Raw genomic sequence first — 21,322 nt, 5'->3', positions numbered from 1 at the left:
TCTGGTACATTTTGCCTGCATACCACTAGAACCTGCTTGTGGCTCACTGCTTGTTTTTCTCACTAGAAACTGTTCCATATAGATTTGTTTTTTTCCTATGTTGTAACACTTGTCTGTAGTGAGGCATCACAGTGTCATTAAAAAGGCTAAGGCAATAGCCACTACAGCTTGCTCTGGGTGAGTCGTTTCAACAAAAGTTTGCATTTCTTCCCATAGTCTACACCACTTCTTAATTGTTGAGGAAAGGACATTCTGTACCGTTTTTCCCCCTCCCCTGAAGAAATTTCCTCAGCTGCCTCTTGTTGCTGCTCCTTATGAAGGGCTAGGAGTTCTTCAGTGATCAGTTCTTCGCTGTGTTCCTCCACCAAATCACACACACAACACTCACAACACTGTGAATGCCACTTCTTTTTCTAAATTTATCAAACCATCCCCTGCTCGCCTTAAACTCTTTCTTATCTGCATCACTTGTTCCAGGGGTTTTCTTTATAAGATCTTCATGCAGTAGCCTTGCTTTTTCACAAATGATGGCCTCTGAAACACTATCACCTGCTAACTTCTTCGTGTGTATCCAAATTAATAAAATCTTTTCAACATCCTCAAGTGTTTGTGCTCTTTGTTTCGTGATTTTTTTATACACTCTTGCCACTTTAGCACTCATAATGTCTCCGTTTCTTAGCAATTACAATGCATATAATTGACATAGATGTGTTGTACTGCCTAGCTAGTTCAACAACCCGTGTACCATTTTCATGTTTACGAATGAACTCTTGTTTTTGCTCTACGTTCATCTTCACATGTGCTTTCTTAGGTTGAACCTTACCACTAATGTTCTTGGGACCCATGGTGTGATACATAATAATTACTTTTATGTTTAAAACCCAAAAAAGTCCAAAAAAAATGAAATTCTTCACAAATAAATCAAACGCGATCGTCACTAACCGGGAGGCATTGGTAAACTGAAGCATGGGCGACCGTGCCACCAGGAACCACATGTTAGGTCACCCACATAAGTATCAACAAACTATGCTACTCGAGGCAAAGCTCGTAACCCAATTCACATTTTACGAAGAAATTGGGCTCGTAACCCAAAAAGTTCATAAATAGGGGCATTCGTTAGCTGAGATGTCACTGTATATTTTAGATAAACATATTATGCATAATAAGTTCTGACAACATTTCACAGCCATTTGTTGTGTGTTACAGGTACTCCTGTGGGATCAGGAAACAGTACAAACAGCACCCATGAAGATCTGGAAGGTAACCACGAAGAACATAATTCCACAGAGCCTCAGGTACTGGTGATTGCAGGGGGAACTACACTGATACAGTATTTGTTGTACTTATTCCCCTTATTGAATGCCATACTACCTTGTCTTGTTCCTCTGGTGGTGTTTTGTTTTTGTCCTAGGTTAGTATTCCATGCATAGCTCAAAATATTAGGTTCAAATTTAAAAATTTGTTTACTTTTGTAAAAGCAGCCATATCATATTCAGACTGACTGATAATCTGCAAAACTTCTTTTGACTAAACACTGGCAGCCTGTCCTTAAATGTTTGGTATATTCCAACCACACTGTACATAAATACAATTTGGAATTCGGTCGGCCGAGCGGACAGCACACTGGACTTGTAATCCTGTGGTCCTGGGTTCAATCCCAGGCGCTGGCGAGAAACAATGGGCAGAGTTTCTTTCACTGTATCCCCCTGTTACCTAGCAGTATAATAGGTACCTGGGTGTTAGTCAGCTGTCACAGGCTGCTTCCTGGGGGTGGAGGCCTGGTTGAGGACCGGGCCGCGGGGGACACTAAAGCCCCGAAATCATCTCAAGATAACCTAAAGATAATTAAATGGTATTCACTAATACTAAAACCAACAGCACCAGTTGACTGCCATCCCTTGCCTTTATCATTATATACATAATATCATCCCATTTAGAATTTTAAAAAGTTAATATACTGCAGTTACACTAATAACAAATAACAATATATTTATTTTTATTTTATTTACTCACATTAGTGGCAAGTAACGGCATACTTTATCCTTTGGTTTTACATTTACTTTTGGCATGTACAGTAACTTATAATAAATTTTCACCAGACAAATAACATTTCTGGCCTGGTTTATTCTGCCAGTACCTAAGATATGAACCTCTATATTCATTGGAAAGGGTCATGTATAGTTTGTCTGAACAATATACTTCTCTGGTGACATAGGGAGCATTTCAGATATTCAATATGGCCATATAAGGTGCTTGGGAGTCACCAGAGAACACTCAGTCTAGCCAAGATTGACCAATAGAGGTCTGATAAGTTTATTTATAACCATTTGTGTCTCCTCATCTACTCTGAAGGTAGAGGACGAAAGGCTCATAGACCTGCTACTGGGAGGCACATCTAACCAAAGTGAGGTGGAAGATAACTCTAGCAATGGGGAAGAAAACCATGATGTGGAGAGTAGCACTGTGCCAGGAAATGCAGTACAAGAAACAGCAAGGTCCCGCAGAAAGAACAGAAGGCAGCAGAGAAAGGAGAGGCGTAGAGAAAAAAGTTAGCCTTTATCTTTTATATGCAAATTATTGATTGCTTGATACTCAACCCACACATCTGAAAATGAAGAAAGGATGACATTTCAGTCCATCCTGGATCATTATCAAGTCATGTATACAGTATATTACATGACTTCATAATGGTCCAGGACGAAGCAAAACATCGCTTCTTCAGTTTTAAGATGTGTGGGTTGGGTATTCAACTCTTCAGCCATGATATTGTGACTCATTGTCTCCATTGATTGCTCTTTTTTTTCTTTAACCCTTAAATTGTGCATGGCATATATATATGACAGGAGTGACATGTCCCACCATGCGCTTAGCATACATATATGATTTGCATATTTAAAATATTTAAAATAGTCCTGCACATACATAGAGCTCACATTTGCTTCCTCAGGCCACCAGTAGCCATCCCCCATCTTGAAAAAAATCCTGAGTCCCTCACTTTTGTTCTAGGGCCTTAGTAAGAAAATGATGACTATTGCTTGGCAACATCACCATCCAGTATTTGAACGTTTAGGGCAGCCATAGAGGACACACTAAACTTTTAGCAACAGCAAATGAGTGATTATCATGTAAATATTTGAGGCAAAATGTGTGCTATATGTAATTTTAAGATTTAGGCTTATAATATATATATATATATATATATATATATATATATATATATATATATATATATATATATATATATATATATATATATATATATATATATATATATATATATATACATATATATATATATATATATATATATATATATATATATATATATACATATATTATTATGAATATGTATGTGGGTGTTTGTATATCTATACTTGTATATACATACATACTTATATTTTCAAAGTTATACATAATAGACAGTACCTTTGACACAAATACAACTTGTTAGCAGGAAAAATGAAATAAATAAAGTGAGAAACAATGAAAATAAATCAACAAAGTTATTCATATGTGGCACCTCAACTTCTCCAGCCCACTACAGCTAAAGCACAAGAGCTAGAGATTTTTTAATTGGATTTTTGTGCTTCCTGAAGGCTAATTAACAATGTCAAAAGAAAAAATAATTTTTTTCTTGAGCACGCTGGGGTATATCAGTTAAAGACCCCTTAGCAGCTTAAGGGTTAAGGGTCTATAGGTGACTACATTATTACTCCAATATTAACAGTAAATTCAGCTTTTATTTTTGTAATTGTTTATATTAATTATGTTTTTATATTTTAATGTACTTTTACTGTTGCAGAGAAAATTTATCACCCAGGAGTAAAGTTTTGCTGCAAGCAGGGCGTCAAGCACAAGAAATATCAGCTTATAATCAACAGCACAGTAGAAGAAGGTGGGTAAAAGAAATATTTCATTAACTCTGAGAAGCATCGAGCAATGCATTCAGTTAAATCACTAGAGTATGCTGAATAGAGCAACACTAACTACAGTATTTTTAAAGGAAGCTAGACGAATCTCTTGATAACTTGTTGGGGGCATCTGAAATAGGCATTCCATAATTTTTTCATAAGTTGAACAAGACATTTTATCATTTTTGCAGAAGTGAAACTCTTCAGCTCTATGTAAGTTTGAAAGTGATATCATCAATTCCACAGAAGTTTAAAATATTTCATTCTGCAGATGAATTAAATATATCGTAAATTCTACAGTTGTTGTTGTTGTGCATTTTTGTATATTTTACTTGAGATTTTATATTCATTATTAAATGAAATGTGATTAAATATTTTGTAAGCTCTCTAAGGAAGGCCATTACTGACATTAATAATTTTTTGAATAAGTAATGTTTCACCAACTTTATTTTTAATTCATTAGAATTTAAATAACATATTCAGTCAGTTCTTAATTAGAAGTAGATTTGAAAATTTCACTGACATTCTGTTTGCAAATGAAGTGAATTATTGTAGAGACCTCAAGGAATATTTTGCTTACTTGCTAGAGGAACTCTCAAAATGACATTGTAAAGTTTTTGACTCAACCCAGCATTGGAAAGTGAGTACAGTATATATAGAGAAGGTTTAAGGATCAAGTTGTCAGTGAATTAACTGTACCTAAAAGATTATGGTACAGATACAGTATGTTTGCTTTTAAGACTATCCAGAAATTTTAAAAAATCTTTAAAATGTTTAGACAAAACTAGACACAAAGAAACACAATACACAGTTTATTCAGTATTCTAGCATCATAAATTAAATTTTATACCTGGTAATAATAATTTATTTATAACAAAATCAGAGGATAAAACTAAAGTGGTTACTTAATAGTTACAGTGTTTGCATATTTAATTTTTATTTAATAAAGCCACTAATTATGCACAGCATTTTAGGCATAACATCAGATAACAAATATATTGATTACTACACTTTTTGTGGAGAACCCCTCCGGCTCCCCAGAGCTATACCGGGCTGATATATATATATATATATTAGACCGTGGCATCGGTCAGTTAGATTGGAGTTTTAACCAACCGGGGACCACGAGCCAGAACCTGGCCCCCCATCAAAAAGGCATGAGGAGCAATGGCCTATAGAAACCCCTATATGGTTGGAAGCATTCTGTGTCTGTCATCTACCAGGTTAGGCACCCAGAAAGGTAGGCGTCCCTAAAAAGACTACCAGGTTAAAATTGCTACCGAAAACCGAACTATCAAGCAGATCAAACAAGTATGACATTACAACTGCCGCTGCGCCACTGTCTACGCAGCTTCCCCCTCCCCGGAAGGGGAAAGGGGAAGCCCCAGACCTCTCGTGCTGGCTATCCAACCCCAGTTCTGAGGCTGATGTGTTGTGTGGTGGTCTTTCAACTCTGGCTCCTGTCTCTGAGCAGTGCTGTACCATTACAGTATTGTTTTGCTGTGTGGTGGTGTGCGAGCCAGGAGTAATTCACAGAGTACTGGGGCTGCATGCACTTAGGGCCATCTTCCCTAGGTGCCCTGGTAAGTACAGTACTGCCCTTGCAGCTTGGGGTCTCTTCCTCAGGTCATTTGGGAACTACTTCCATAGGGATATTTTACTGTTCAGTGATTGCCCGCTTTTGGAGTCAGCTAGGATTTTCATTGCCACTGTTTGACCTTGGGTAGGAGGTAGTATCATCGCTGGGACACAAGGTACCGTGTAGCTTGTTACCTATTACACAGCGGCCAGTTTTATAATAATAGTTTATTCAGGAAAAGTAGATACAGTACAGAGATGCAGAGTTACAAACATACTGTTGGATTTATAGATAGAGTTAGTACATACAATACCTAAAGCCACTAATACTCCATAGCGTTTTGGGCATGGTGTGGGGGAAAAACACTTCGACTAAAACTTAATTTTTGTTCCTCCTAGAAATGTTGTTCTTTTGCGGGGGGGGGGGGGGAAGGTTTCTTTTTCTTTTTCTTTATTGCCTGGTGGGGATGTCTGTCCTTTGGTTATTGTCCATCCTCTGTCATTCTGGTGGTCCCCCCATAGGTCCCTGTGAATGTACATGTCGCAAGGGTTCAGCTTTATTTGATCTCTCGGTACTTTGGACCAACTAGTTAACAGTAACTTGCCTGGGCTTTCTTTAACAGTCGGCCTAAGGACCCTGGAAAACCCCGTTGGGGCTCATTGGTCCAATGGATGCATCCTCTGGGTCCCATCTCGCCTTGTGCGAGTTCGAAGGTTGCTCTGTCCCCTTGTCTCAAGGTGACATTCACCGGTTTTGCCTCCGCCATGCTTCCTGTTGGGTCGGTGACACCTCGGACTCAGAGTCCAGCGAGTGGTGTTCATTGTTGAACATTGAACACCCCCAGTTCAATGTGGAGACTTTTGGAGATACTTTTGGAGACTTTTGGAGATACTACTGCAGATATTTTTTTTGGTTATATTTTGTGTTTGACCCACCTAGACTCTTCAACAATGTTTATTTATCGATTCTCTAAATAATGGCTCAAAATTAAACTGAGGTATTGCTGTTCTTTTTATACATATATTATTCAATGCACAACATACATTGATAAAGTGTTTCTTCTTTCCCTAACCCAGGAGATGTAACTCTAACCACCTGCAACAGTACAAGTGACATCGTAACAACATTTGCCAGTCACCAGTTTGCAATTGATGAAGAGAGCTGTAAATTAAATTTTGTGACCTGTTGTAACCAGTTTACACAAGCTATGTGGTAAGTGACAGCAGTATTTCAGAGTAAGCATTGAAATGTTATTTCAAGCCTCTATAATACCCACTGTCCAATGCTAACTTAACAAGTCTCAACTGGTAATCACACAACTTTGGTAATCTTACCAACCCATTGTACCTTCTTGCAAATAAACTATTATTATTATTATTATTATTATTATTATTATTATTATTATTATTATTATTATTATTATTATTATTACTACTACTATTATTATTATTATTGTTATTCTTATTATTATTAACTACAAGGTTAATTAATCCATGGCTTACTAAGGGTATACTTAAATCTATTCATAAAAGACATGACCATGAGAGGAGGTATAGGTTAGGAGTCATCTCCAAAGATGTTTTGATTAGATACTCAGCAATGCATTTAGTTTAGTTAATTTATTATGGACCCCATACCCATTTTGTGGGTGGTAGTGGAAAGGGTTACAGAGGCATAATGGGCTCAGGGACTGAACCCCCACAATTCATTTAATGTAATTCTTTTGTCATTTTTCTTGGTAAATTGGATCATGATAGTCACATTGCTCAAATGCTGTAATAATAATTAAATTAAATTAAATTAAATTAAATTAAAATTAAATTAAATTAAAATTAAATTAAATTAAACTAAATGTTTTATTCAGGAAAAGTACATACATAGATGAAGAGTTACAAACATAATGTTGGATTTAAAGACAGAGCTGGTACATACAATACCTAAAGCCACTAATACGCATAGCGTTTCAGGCAAATAATTATAATAATAATTATTATTATTATTATTTAATAATCATAATAAATAATAATAATACTTTAATAATCATAATACTTTAATTATCATAATAATTTAATAATAACAATATTTTAATAATAATAATAATAATAATTTGTTTTGTCATTGGATAGGCAGCCATTGTACTGTATTAATATATACATAAGCTTATATCAGACACGACCAAAGTTAATAATTAAAAACAAACACTTAGCATTAAAGGAACACAAAGCTGTAATGCATTCCAGAAGTTTTAAGGTGACGGCCAGTTCCTGTTTAATGTTGGCAAATAATACTTCTAGAACATAACTCATCATGTTTCTTTGCACAAAAATATATTAACCATCATTAACTAATGGTCATGGGTTCGATTCCTACACAGGACAAGATGTTTGGGCATGTTTTATTGCACCTAATTCATTTATTTATTTATTTATTTATGCATATACAAGAATGTACATAAGGAATGTGAGGATACAATTATGGTAATTACAGTCTTGTAAAGCCACTAGCACGCGCAGCGTTTCGGGCAGGTCCTTAATCTAAGAAAATTTTAAGGAGGTAAATACTTGCAAAATTTATAGACAAAAAAATGATAACAGATTACATGGAATGAAAAAAAAAAAAGATGAGAGAAAATTATAGGTACAGTATATTAAAGCACATAGGTAGCTATGATTGATTGCAATGACAGCTTGAATGGTAGTTGACAAAAATTGGTAGTCACACATTCATGTGTTTACCTAGCAGTAAATAGATACAGTAACTGTTAGTTAGGCAAGTGTTTATATCCTGGAGAAGATCAGTTGTTAATCTAGGAAGAGGGACCTTGATAAGCCTAATTGACTTTGTGTCTTTGATAATGGAAAACCATTAAGGCCAAAAACTATAGACCAGTCATACCAACATCTCACACAATTAAAGTTTTTGAAAGAGTGATTAGGAATCAAATCTCCATTTTTAAGGAGAACAATGAACTTTACAACACTGGTCAACATGGATTCAGAGTGGGAAGATCCTGACTTGCAATTGCTTTATGTAAGGATACCTGTGTTATTACTGTATATTGTATTGCAAAACAAACAGATATGCAATTTTTCCTTAATTCTATTATATAAATCCTTATTTATTTTAGGGATGCTGTTAAAAATGGAAAACAAGCACGCAGGATACAACGAAAGGAACGCCAGAAGGAGCGCCGCCAGCAGCGGAAGCAGCAGCGGAAGCAGCAGCGGAAAGCACAACGGAAAGAAATAAGAAAGCTACGCAAAGAACGGAGGAGACAAAATCATTGGCATGATGAGGATGAAAATGAAGTGCAGGATGATGTTGAAATAACAACCATGAGTAACAGTCTGTAAAATACTTCAAAGGAAGCCTAATAAGCATAGAGGGGGGACTTACCAACATATTGTAGATATCAATGCTGCATCAGAAATATATTTTATTAGATGATATTCCCAGCAACAATATTTTCTAATGTAAGAAGAGCATATGTAAAGAGATATTTTTACACTCTGACATAGGTTAATAATACACAAGTTTATTAATAACTGTTGGTATTCTAGGGATATATTTATAACAAAATATATTATCCCTGATACATGAGAAATGTGGCTGATATATTAGACCCAGATGTTAAAATTATTTTATTAGATTTAGCAGATTTAGAGACTTAATAAAACAGTATAGATATAGGCTATATACAGTACTTGAACAAACAAAACTGCTAGTTTGGAGAGATTAAACAGTAACACATTTAATATTTGGATATGTAGTGTATAGTACTTGAATACAGTAAGATTGGGGAGTAGAAGAACTCCCAGAACCCCATCAACCAGGTATATGTGGGCCTGCGGGCCGCTCCAAGCAACAGCCTGGTGGACCAAACTCTCACAAGTCGAGCCTGGCCTCGGGCCGGACTTGGGGAGTAGAAGAACTCCCAGAACCCCATCAACCAGGTATATGTGGGCCTGCGGGCCGCTCCAAGCAACAGCCTGGTGGACCAAGCTCTCACAAGTCAAGCCTGGCCTCGGGCCGGGCTTGGGGAGTAGAAGAACTCCCAGAACCCCATCAACCAAGTATATGTGGGCCTGCGGGCCGCTCCAAGCAACAGCCTGGTGGACCAAACTCTCACAAGTCAAGCCTGGCCTCGGGCCGGGCTTGGGGAGTAGAAGAACTCCCAGAACCCCATCAACCAGGTATATGTGGGCCTGCGGGCCGCTCCAAGCAACAGCCTGGTGGACCAAACTCTCACAAGTCAAGCCTGGCCTCGGGCCGGGCTTGGGGAGTAGAAGAACTCCCAGAACCCCATCAACCAGGTATATGTGGGCCTGCGGGCCGCTCCAAGCAACAGCCTGGTGGACCAAACTCTCACAAGTCAAGCCTGGCCTCGGGCCGGGCTTGGGGAGTAGAAGAACTCCCAGAACCCCATCAACCATCAACCAGGTAAGCCAGGATATTTGAATGTATGTACAGTATGCATGTTAGCCTTGAAAGTGAGACATGGCAACCAGCTCATATGCTGTCTAGTCAAGGGTGAGGCTGAGCTCACAAAGCCACTCAGTGCCTGCCTTGACTGATCAAGGAAACGTGCACAGTTGTCAGTTCAAAAGTTCAAATTTCCCACAGTTCTCCTTGAAAAAAGTAAATATGGATTTTTGGAGATAAACATTTTTAATGTTTCACATTTTCAATAAGTTGTATAAATAGAAATAATAGAACTGAGTTGCACAGATTAAATAAATTAATATAAAAAATTCGGTGTAGTGTTAAAAATAATGTTTATAATAAATCTGTCTAATCAGCAGACATCTTTCTTTTCACTTATTTTATTTTTATTTTTTTGCCTATTCTTTTTAATTTATCACATTTGTTAAAAATAGACAATGTGAAATGCTCATCACGTTAACAGTGAGATACAGATGACTGTTAATTAGTTATCAGGTGGTAGCTGCACCTAAGCCAGTAGTTAGTTATTACAGATATATATATATATATATATATATATATATATATATATATATATATATATATATATATATATATATATATATATATATATATTATACATACAGTAATCAAGCCCCCCTTCCTTTGTATCATTACCATATTTTTGTTATAAGCCATTCATTTAGTGTGGAGTATTGCTGCATCAGAAAACATTTCATAATCCTTGTAATAAAAGTATCTGGTTATAGGATTGTTTTCTTCACCTATTTTAACTAATAATTGTACCTGCATGTTATTTTATGAGGAAAACTATGAAAAGTTTAGTAAGAAAATACTACAGAATGATACCTACATGTTCTCATAAATTATTTAATAATGGAGATTAATGTGGTGAAAGTAGATACAAAGGGATCGTGTTTAGTTTCTTAAAGAGTGTATCAGTTAGTAGAAAAGCCGCTAATCACTGCAGCACAATGATTCGTGCAGTCAGCTCACAACCACTTGGTCGTGGGATTTGATTCCTGGGCAGGATGAAATGTTTGGGCATGATTCCATAAACTCAATACCTCTGTATCTGAGAGACAAGTAATCGGTTGTGAGTTAAATCCTGAGGAATGGCCAGTTGATAGAAAAAGCAAAGAGATGAGAAGATTAATGCATACCCAATCTAAGAAGTCGTTTTGAGGTAACCACCAAAATCCAAACCTTTTATAAGGAATACAATACCTCTAAATAATAATGCAGCAATATAATATTTTGTTTATTATAAAAAAAATTACATAGATACAATTAAAGTACTGTATAAATTAGATCTTTATGTTTTAACTATTTCTGCTATTCTTTAGCTTTTAGTGGCAAACTGTTGAACTTGTTTTGTTATTTGCCCAAAATGCTGAACGTGTTCTTTTTTTATTTGTTTATTTATATATACAAGAATTGTAACATACTTGTACAGCCATTAGCATGCATCGCATTTCCTAATTTTCCTTGGAATACAACCCGCCAAGTCGTTTAACAACCAGGTACCCATTCACTGCTGGGTGAACAGAGGCACAGTTAAGGACTGGCACCAGGTAAATCCTCCCTGGCCAGGATACGAACCCAGGCCAAAGTGCTCACGAAGTGCCAGGCGAGTGTTTTACCACTGCCCCACAAGAGATTGTTAATGGCTTTGCAAAAATGTAAGAACTCTTGTATAAAATAAATGCCCAGTAATTAAATAAATTAAAAAACAAAAAAAAATCCAATGTTTATTCAGGTAAAGTACATACATACAAGGTGTGAAACAAATATTGACGAATTTATAGAATTTATGAATATAAAAAAAATACTCTGAGAGAAAGCAGTCTTGAAGCCCCAGGGAAGACAACTCTGAAAGCACAGGGGTACTTACAGAGTGCATAGGGAAGATAACCCAGAGTACAAGCAGCTCCAGTATACAAAACTCCTGGCTCACGTACACCTCAGTGTAGAAACACCGCCTCAAGGGTGAAAACACCAAGGAAAACAGGAAACCGGAGTCAGAGCGACACTGACACTACATTAGTAAAGAACTGACCAGTGTATAACATAGTCTATATATTTGCATGAATTTACCTTAGGGCAACTAACAATCTAGTGGCCTTGATAAGGACAGGAAGCCAGCAGCTTGTCAAATTTCCTCCCATTTTGTCCTGATGCTTTTTTGGCATATATGGCATTGGTGGGTTGTGGCTTGTTGAAAAACCGGTACTCCTTATCTGCATTACATCTGACATTTGAAGAAGCTATCCGAATCAACATCCTCCAAATTATTCGGTATTTTGAATGTTTCAATAAGATTAGACCTATCATGTCTGGTTTGTAGTGCTGTTAGCCCTGTGGCCCTGAACGTATCCTGGTATGAGAGTTGACTTAGTTCTAGAAATATTTGTGTTGCCCGTTGTTGAACTTTCTGCAGTGAAGCTGTCTTTCTGAAGATAAAATATAAATAAATAAATAAATAAATATGTTTATTCAGGTAAGGTACATACATACAAGTGATGTTACATTAATGGATTGATATAAGTGATTATATAAGTAATATAAGAGAAGTGATAAGTCAATCACATACAAGTGATTGAAGATAAGGTCTCCATGCCTAAATGCAATAATCCAGGTGGGGGAGCACACCAGAGATTTATACAATTGAATGACTACCTTTACCTTCTTTTCCTTACTTGATTATTCCTAGGGTTTGGTTAGCTTTTTTTTACTGCTCCTCCCACTTGTTGTGCAACTTTCAGTGAATGATGGACTCCGACTCCGAGGTCCTTTTCTTCATCAATCTGCTGCAAGGTAAGGCTGTTATTTGGTATTTATGATGTGGATTATTATGCCTCACATGCAAGGTTTTTCATTTAACAATATTAAAAAAACATTTGCAGTCTTCTGACCATTTGCAGAGTTCATGTAAACCTTTGTAAGGTCTCAATATAATTTTCACTACATATTTTCAACCTTTCCTCTGAATAGAGAGTACATTCTAATACTAAATGTAATAAGTACATTCCTAACTGCATAGGACATAAAGACACTTAAAGGTGCTGTTACATCTACTCCCCATATATTCTCATTTTCTGTTAATACACTCAATTTTTTTTTTTTAAATAAATGTTTATTCAGGCAAGGTACATATATACAAGAGATTTTAAAAAAATTGATAGATTTATAGATAGAGCTAGTACATACAAATATTAAAAAAGAGATAATTATTCAAATAGTGTGAAAGTGGGTTTGGTGTCTCATGGTAATCACTTTACCATCAGAAGGTGGGCTTGAAAAAAAAAAACAGTATACAATACAATACAATACAATTTTATTTAGGTAAGGTACATACATACAATAAATTTTTACAAGGATTGGTTGACTTATAGGTAGAGCTAGTACATACAATGCCTAAAGCCACTATTACGCAAAGCGTTTTGGGCATGATAAACTTAAATGACAAGCTTAATACTAATTGGGCATAATGAGTAGAATGAAAACAAGAAATGAAAACATAGATGAAAAAGCAGCACAAATACAATTATGTCGACAAACAGCGTATTCCAGTATTCTTACTGGAATAATTTACTAATACTAACCAGTTAATACTAACCAGTATTCTTGGTTAGCTGTTCTTCAGGTATTGCATGCGTGACCGACAATGTACATCGATCACCCCACCATATTATAGGTTATATATCACACAGATACATATTAATCATAACCAAAACCAATTAGAGACAAATATGACACTGTGAATGTGTCTGACATAGTTAATTACAAGATTGTAATTACTATTCTATGTATCCTCACAATCCCAATATACTGTCTTGTAAATAAATAAATAAATAAATAAATAAACACAAACAAACAAACAAACAAATAAACGAATGAATGAATGAATGAATGAATGAATGTCAAATATGGTGGACGTATACGAAACGATTGCCGTGTACGAAACCTTGAGGGCACGAAATAACTATTTCTAATCTAGGTGGTGGCGTGTACGAACCGTCCACACCCGCAATGACCGTCCCCGGGCCGCAGGTCCCTGCTGGCTCCTGGAGAACATATTTAGGAGCTACCATAGTTACCCTTGGCTAACAGCCGTGCCCGGGGCCAGATTAACCAGCCGTGGGGTGCCCGGTGAGGTTATAAGAGCGTGCCAGAGCCCGGGGGAGCCCACTTGAGCCGTGAGGAGAGGAAGTATGTGAGGGAGAGATCAGCCCAGTCACTGCACAACACAAAAATGGTTAGAAATCTTACTTTCTTAAGCCATTACTTGGATTTAAGGACGTGGTGATGATTCCCCGGGTAGTTGAGCAACATTGGGGTGTGAGTGACACGTTAATGGCCGAGTGAGGGCGAGTGACATTTGTTAATTAGCGAGGGAGTGAAAGTTATGGAGCGAGGCGGCCTGGCCTTCACTCTATTAATATAATACTCTGGGGTTGGGTATTTGTGGGTCTGGCGGGGTTTTTGTGGGTCATAATTTAGAGGGTTTGGCGTGTGAGTTAGTGCCCCGCGGTGGGTACGGGTTGTCACGTGCCCCGGTGCCCGCGGCTGGGTACTGGGGGGGCGGTGGTCGAGCTATTTAATAATTTATTTAATAATAATAATAATAATAGATGTTTATTCAGGTTAAGTACATACATACAAGAGGTTTTATAAAAATTGATGGATTTATAGATAGAGCTGGTACATACAATGCCTAAAGCCACTAATACGCAAAGCGTTTCGGGCAGGAAAAACATTAAAAGACTAAAACTTAATACTAATTGAGATTAAAGTATAAATTTATTTATTTATTTATTTATTTATTTATATACAAGAAGGTACATTGGGTTTGTGAGAATACATAGCATAGTATTTACAATCTTGTAAAGCCACTAGTACGCTAGGCGTTTCGGGCAGTTTTAATGTTATAATGTTTTATTTATGCAAAGGTACATGTATATGATACATGAATAGTGGAGACTTTAGAGACAAGTATAATACATAAAGTTATTAATGTGCTACACAGAGCATTTTGGGCACTAATTGAGGTGTTTATCATAAATTTGTAGTTGTCTTCCATGCATCATTGGAGAGGTAAGGTAAGGAAATTATCAGAACAAAACACTAAGCTGATACGACTATATAGCACTGGGAAGGGGTCAGGATAAGGATTTGGGATGGGTCGGGGGGAAAAGGAATGGTGCCCCCAACCACTTGTGGACGGTCGGGGATTGAACGCCGACCTGCATGAAGCGAGACCGTCGCTCTACCGTCCAGCCCAAGTGGACCATGTCAGAGAATGTGCAGTGCCTTCTAAAGAATTAATTTGATAATAAAAATCTGAAGGATTTCATAAATGATTTCATAATTATGTTCATAAAGAATATATTTCATAAATGGGCCCAGCCCTATATAGCAAAGATTACTGTCTCTGTAGATGAAATTTTGTTTACAGATTGTCTACTTACAGATTGTCCACTACTTGAAGAATTTTGTAGTAAATATTTTACCATGTTTATATAAGGGACATGTATGTGTTAATGAATCTAACAAAATCTTTTCTTCCATAGGGGCTCGTCTGGCTGAAAAAGATCTTGGAGTCTCAATACAAAGTAAATATGTAACTTGTAACTTCCTAACTCCTTACTCTCGTCTGTAGTCATCTCCCACTAATCCCTCTGATGTTACTCTACTACAATAATACACACAAATAAAGTAATCAAATAGAACTGCCAAACCAGTGGTTATCTTGAGATGATTTTGGGGCTTTTTAGTGTCCCCGCGGCCCGGTTCTCGACCAGGCCTCCACCCCCAGGAAGCAGCCCGTGACAGCTGACTAACACCCAGGTACCTATTTTACTGCTAGGTGACAGGGGCATAGGGTGAAAGAAACTCTGCCCATTGTTTCTCGCCGGCGTCTGGGATCGAACCCAGGACCACAGGATCACAAGTTCAGTGTGCTGTCCACTTGGCCGACCGGCTCCCTTAGGCACAGTGGTCGGCACAGTCAGTTGACAATCAAAAGGTCCCCTGGATTCGATTACCATACAGGGTGGGAGACATTTTTGGCATGTTTCCTTACACCTAATAATGCCTGTTCAACTGTTCTGTTCACCTAGCTGTTAATAGGTACTTGGGGCATTAAGCAACTATTGGATCCTTAGAAAGGTTAAGGCCTAGGGGAGCTCAATATGCCTAACTAACTTCATGTCCCTCAACAATGGGAAAGCATAAAAAGTGAATAATTCCTCAAAACTTTGGACATTGGTAAACTGAGCTAGGGTAACTCCAAGTGGTAATGGTAAGCCCACATGTAAATTAACTACAAAACTATATATTGTCTAACATTACTGCAGTAATATTTTAAAAAAATTGTCTACACCATATGTATTTTTAAAGCTGAACAGTACTGTATATACTGTATAAGTCCCACGTAACTGCCATTTATATGTTCAAAGGATATTTTATGAAACTTTTAAGGTATAACTTTAAACAGCACATTACTTCTATGTTACAATGATATCGATACATAATGAATTATTTAAAGAAATATAAAATAGTGTTAAATTATGTAAAATTTACTTTTTATATTCATTAGTTTTTCATTGTCATTAATAACTTAAAATTTTATGGATATTACTTTTATTTTATCAAAAATATTTGAAAACAAGATTTAATTGTTCCTCCTTTTATATGTAGATGGACTTGTTATTGGTGGGTGTGGCCTTGGTTCATCTTATTGCTGCACCATACACCAAAGTGGAAGAGAGTTTCAACCTCCAAGCTTGCCATGACTTGCTTTACAATGGCATTCATCTGCAAGAGGTAATTTGTGATAAAGTTTACATTTTGGTAAAGAATAGATTCCCAGCTTAGTTAAGATGTGTAAGTACTGTAGATGCACACACTCTTGAACTTGTGTGCACATTAATATGGGCGTATATATAACTCTACACACACACACACATTGTAGATATGCATGTTATTGTGATCCAGCATCATATGGGGAAGTGTAAAAATTTAAATTGTTATTCTCAAGGTTGTCACATTCCACCTTATAACAGCAATATACATACAAAATGTTTGACCCAGTTAAAGCATGCTTAGAAACAGACTGCATGGAATTTAACCTTTCTCATGGCACCCAGTGTTTGGGTCTTATTGTGCTCCATTGCAAATAGTTCTCTAAACATTTGTCAGTCTTGGTTACAGATATTTGCAAGACATTGCTGTGACTTATGGATGAATCTGGAACAAGGTTGCTTGATGTCATATTGGACCTTTACTATCAAGCTGGTCTCAGTCCTTGCCGGTTGTTTTATGAGGGGACGTCTGTCAACTTTTCAGTAGGCTTGGACAGTGGCTGCCTCGGTGTCTAAGGTGATCTCTGAAGGATATTCTTGTACATGATTTCAAGAATACGTAGTCCTGGGCAGCCATGTACTCTCCAATTCATGCCAACATTTGAGAAATGATGGACAGAGGCTTGATTTGTCCCCATTTGAGGGTGGCATTGGTTGATTCTTGGTCTGTCAGGGATCACTGCTTCACCTGCCATTCTCTTCCCTTCATTGGTGAATCTACTCTCCATATATTATTTGTTTGAAATCCAGTTGTTCCTTAAGTAAAACTTTTAAATCTAAGCCAGGAAATAATGGAAGTGTATTGGTAAGTTATGATCTGGCTTGAGGTGGCCAAGTGGGGGATTTTAAAATATTGTATGTTTCATTACAGCACTTCCAAAACCAAACATGGCACTTGGCAATAGATCAGATCTTTTTCCTTTTTTTTAATGTGTAGTTTTAAATGCTACAATTTAAACAACCTCACATGGCCTTAATCAGATTCTTAATCCAAAAATTATTCCAAAGAGCTTGGCTGTCTTAATAGTGACAGCCAGTATTTTACGGTAAGCAGCTGGCCACTGTCTGTAATAAGTACTTGTACTCAGGTTTAACACTGCTCACATCTGTGGGTAGAGTGCTCTGGGTGCCACTTACCTGATTTAACACTCAAAAAAAAAAAACACTCAAAAAAACAAAGAAATTATTATCATTGGCAATAGGAGAGTTAGATTAAATTTCTCCCCCTCTAAGCATGTTAAAACATCACCTTACTCTGTCTTTTTGTTTACAGATATTTTAATAACAGATGCTCTGTTGATTGTTGCTTGACCCCTCCCTAGCAATTTAAAGCTACAGTCTCCGTGGTGTAGTGGTAAGACACTCGCCTGGCGTTCCGCGAGCGCTATGTCATGGGTTCGTATCCTGGCCGGGGAGGATTTACTGGGCGCAATTCCTTAACTGTAGCCTCTGTTTAACGCAACAGTAAAATGTGTACTTGGATGAAAAAACGATTCTTCGCGGCAGGGGATCGTATTCCAGGGACCTGCCCGAAACGCTACGCGTACTAGTGGCTCTACAAGAATGTAACAACTCTTGTATATATCTCAATCTCAAAAAAGTGTACCAGTGCTGCTGTACCAATACTAAAGGCAGAGCCTCTGCACATTATACATCTTGCATGTCATAATTTCAAAGTACATACAAACAAGGCTCTAATTAGTTACATATGCAGTATGTACCACATAATTTAAATATAATTTATTAGATAATTCAGAACTTTTAATATGTGTGCTTTTTCTTTTCTAGTATGACCACCTGGAGTTCCCAGGGGTGGTGCCACGAACATTCGTTGGTCCCATAGTGGTATCAACTCTTGCCTACCCAGCTGTAGCTGTCGTCCAGTTTCTTGGACTCTCAAAATTCATTGCTCAGTACATTGGTAGGTGGTGAGCTTCAGTTTGAAAAAATGTGTATATAATGTGTTCAATATGGTATATATATATATATATATCTGTATACATATGCTGTTTTTATTTGTATATTAATGTGAGAGAGTAGTGAGATTAATGAATGTGTGTAATTACCTGTATAGTTGCAGTATGAGAGCTATGCTCATGGTGTTCCATCCTCCCAGTACTTTGTCATATGCTGCTTTGAAAGTACTGACAGCTTTGGCATCCACCATCATCTCACTTAACTTGTTCCAACCGTCTATTACTGTTTGCAAAAGAGAACATTGTAGTATTTTTTGTGGTATCTTTGCTTTCTTTCGCTTTGAATTTATAACCTCCTTGTTTTTGAAGTTGCAATTTTCAAGAATTCATCTGTTAATTTTGTCAGTTTGTGCTACCACAGTATTTTGTATGTGGTGCTAAAATAGCTTTTTCTACTATTTTCCAGCTTTGGCAAATTTAACACCTCTAGCCTCTTCTCGTAGCTCTTATTTTTCTGATCCGGAAGCATTTTGTAGCATGTCTTAGTACTTTTTCCAGTTTATTAATGTGCTTTTTAAGATATAGGCACCATACAACTGCTGCATATTTAAATTTTGGTCTTGCAAAAGTTTTGAACAATTTCTTTAGTATTTCACTATTCATGTATTTAAGTGATTCTGCAGTTGGAAAGTGCAGCATAGACAGTCCGCACAATTCCTTTATGTAGTCCTTGGGTGACAGTTTACTAACCAGAACCACCCAAGATCTTTCTTTGTTAAAGTTCTTTAAAGCCTTTTCACATAATTTGTAGGTTGTGTGTATGTGGGGCTTATTCTCTCCTACTCCACATTCCATAATGTCCCAGTTATTCACAACAAATTCCATCTGCCAAGTGCTGTTCCATGCACTTATTTTGTCCAGATCATTTTGAGATGATTTCAGGGCTTAGTGTCCCCACGGCCCGGTCCTCGACCAGGCCTCCACCCCCAGGAAGCAGCCTGTGACAGCCGACTAACTCCCAGGTACCTATTTACTGCTAGGTAACGGGCATCGGGGTGAAAGAAACTGCCCATTATTTCTTGCCGGCGCCCGGGATCGAACCCGGGACCACAGGATCACGCGTCCAGTGTTCTGTCTGCTCAGCCACCGGCTCCCGATGTAAGTCTCTTATCTTTCCTAGTAGCTTAGCATTTTGTGCCTGCCATCTGGTAGCTGTAAGGTACATCTTGGTCAGGAAATTTACCCTGCAGCAATAACTTCTTGCCCTGTTTACCGAGAGCTTAATTCCTTCAAGTAAATGCACGTGTTATCATGGCTATGCTCTCTGGTGGGTTTCCCTAGTCTTGTGGTTTAAATCTCATCCCTTGCTACCCATACCTCACAGAGTAAACGAGATTCTGGTCCCAGTAGGTGACAGTAGGGCCTTGAAGACTTAGGGTGTTGCACTAAGGCTCAAGCTCTGGGAGTCTCTATTGTTAGTCTCTTTGAGTCTCTCAATTAGTTAGGTAGATTTCATATCTCAAGCAAAATAACTTTTACAGTGCGAGGTGTGCTGGGCCTTCTGGTTATCCTGGCATGGCGAAGACTCTGCAAGCAATTACAGGAGAGTTTTGGGAAGCCCCTCACATTCTGGTTCACACTCATCACAGTCTCCCAGTTCCACTTTATGTACTATCTGAGTCGACCGCTACCAAATACATTTGCACTTGTTGTTGGTAAGATTTTTAATTTTATTACTTTTTTTATTAATGAATATTACTGTTATACTGTTTATAAAAGTCAATAAAGTAGTAAAGTGGAATACAAGGCATCTTCTAATGCAAAGTCTCTTGCATTACAATGTATTTATTATATAAATTATTTTTCAGCTCTGCTTGCAATCTCTTATTGGTTGGAGCAACGACATCATCCGCTCATATGGACATGTGGAATTGCAGTGCTGATATTCCGGTCTGAATTATGTCTTTTCTTGGGTCCAATGTTGTTGGCTGACCTCATGACTCGTAGATTACAGATTCTACCGTGAGTCAAGACGATTTTTGTTTTGTTTTAATAAGTTATTAATAACCAATTTGACCAAAACCAAGGTGCTATGACACCTTGGTTTTGGCCTCTTTCCCAGCTTGGGTAAAAAAAAATCTTGCTTAAAATAATAATGTTAAATATTTGTATTTTGTATTAAATTTATATAAAAAAAAGACCATATTCCAGCTATACCTTAACCAAACATTTCCATAAAAAAGGCTATCTCCTGTCTTTGTAATTTCACTGCAATGTTTTTTTATATTTATATATATATATATGTAATATAGAATCATGGTTTCAAAAGTAAAAAAAAGGTGATGCACCTCAGTTTGTATTCATTATTTTTCTGATGTGAAAATTCTCTTAACTCTGTCACTACTCTTAACTTTGCAAGTTGGACATGCTAAACATTCATTTATAACTTGTAATCAAAATGTATAGATCTTATGGAAATTATTATGCATTACACAGAGATCACACTAACGTGATGCATCAAATGTCGTAGCTCAGTCGATTAAGGCAGTGTTTGGGATGCTCCCGGACGCAGGTTCGAATCCTCGTCACGGCCCTTGTGGATTTGTT

At 37.2% G+C, this 21,322-nt stretch overlaps 2 protein-coding genes and 1 long non-coding RNA gene across 8 annotated transcripts in view; 2 read left to right on the top strand and 1 right to left on the bottom strand.

Annotated features, from left to right (window-relative positions):
- Positions 1-10,679, top strand: part of LOC123746200 (glutamic acid-rich protein) — a 32,016-nt gene extending 21,337 nt beyond the window's left edge. For all 5 annotated transcript variants that reach the window (XM_069314885.1, XM_069314884.1, XM_069314886.1 and 2 more), the window contains 5 exons: positions 1,207-1,295; positions 2,353-2,548; positions 3,803-3,895; positions 6,567-6,702; positions 8,618-10,679. In XM_069314885.1, coding sequence (XP_069170986.1) covers positions 1,207-1,295; positions 2,353-2,548; positions 3,803-3,895; positions 6,567-6,702; positions 8,618-8,843 — 740 coding nt within the window. In that variant the 3' untranslated portion in view covers positions 8,844-10,679. The remainder of the gene's footprint in view (positions 1-1,206; positions 1,296-2,352; positions 2,549-3,802; positions 3,896-6,566; positions 6,703-8,617) is intronic.
- Positions 10,680-11,224: 545 nt separating this feature from the next.
- LOC138357797 (uncharacterized) lies at positions 11,225-15,417 on the bottom strand. Its single transcript, XR_011225147.1, has 3 exons — positions 14,206-15,417; positions 12,619-12,743; positions 11,225-12,386 (listed from the first exon to the last, which is right to left on the bottom strand). It is a non-coding gene; the product is annotated as an uncharacterized lncRNA (long non-coding RNA).
- Positions 13,947-21,322, top strand: part of Alg12 (Alg12 alpha-1,6-mannosyltransferase) — a 19,244-nt gene continuing 11,868 nt past the window's right edge. For both annotated transcript variants that reach the window (XM_045727610.2, XM_045727608.2), the window contains exons 1-6: positions 13,947-14,191; positions 15,507-15,548; positions 16,636-16,761; positions 18,588-18,720; positions 20,257-20,430; positions 20,584-20,737. In XM_045727610.2, the coding sequence (XP_045583566.2) occupies positions 14,189-14,191; positions 15,507-15,548; positions 16,636-16,761; positions 18,588-18,720; positions 20,257-20,430; positions 20,584-20,737 (632 nt within the window). In that variant the 5' untranslated portion in view covers positions 13,947-14,188. The remainder of the gene's footprint in view (positions 14,192-15,506; positions 15,549-16,635; positions 16,762-18,587; positions 18,721-20,256; positions 20,431-20,583; positions 20,738-21,322) is intronic.

Source organism: Procambarus clarkii, chromosome 80 (assembly GCF_040958095.1).
Source record: "Procambarus clarkii isolate CNS0578487 chromosome 80, FALCON_Pclarkii_2.0, whole genome shotgun sequence".
Lineage (NCBI taxonomy): Eukaryota > Metazoa > Arthropoda > Malacostraca > Decapoda > Cambaridae > Procambarus > Procambarus clarkii.
The sequence above is the reverse complement of the archived record's forward strand: the minus strand, read 5'-3'. Positions and strand labels throughout refer to the sequence as shown.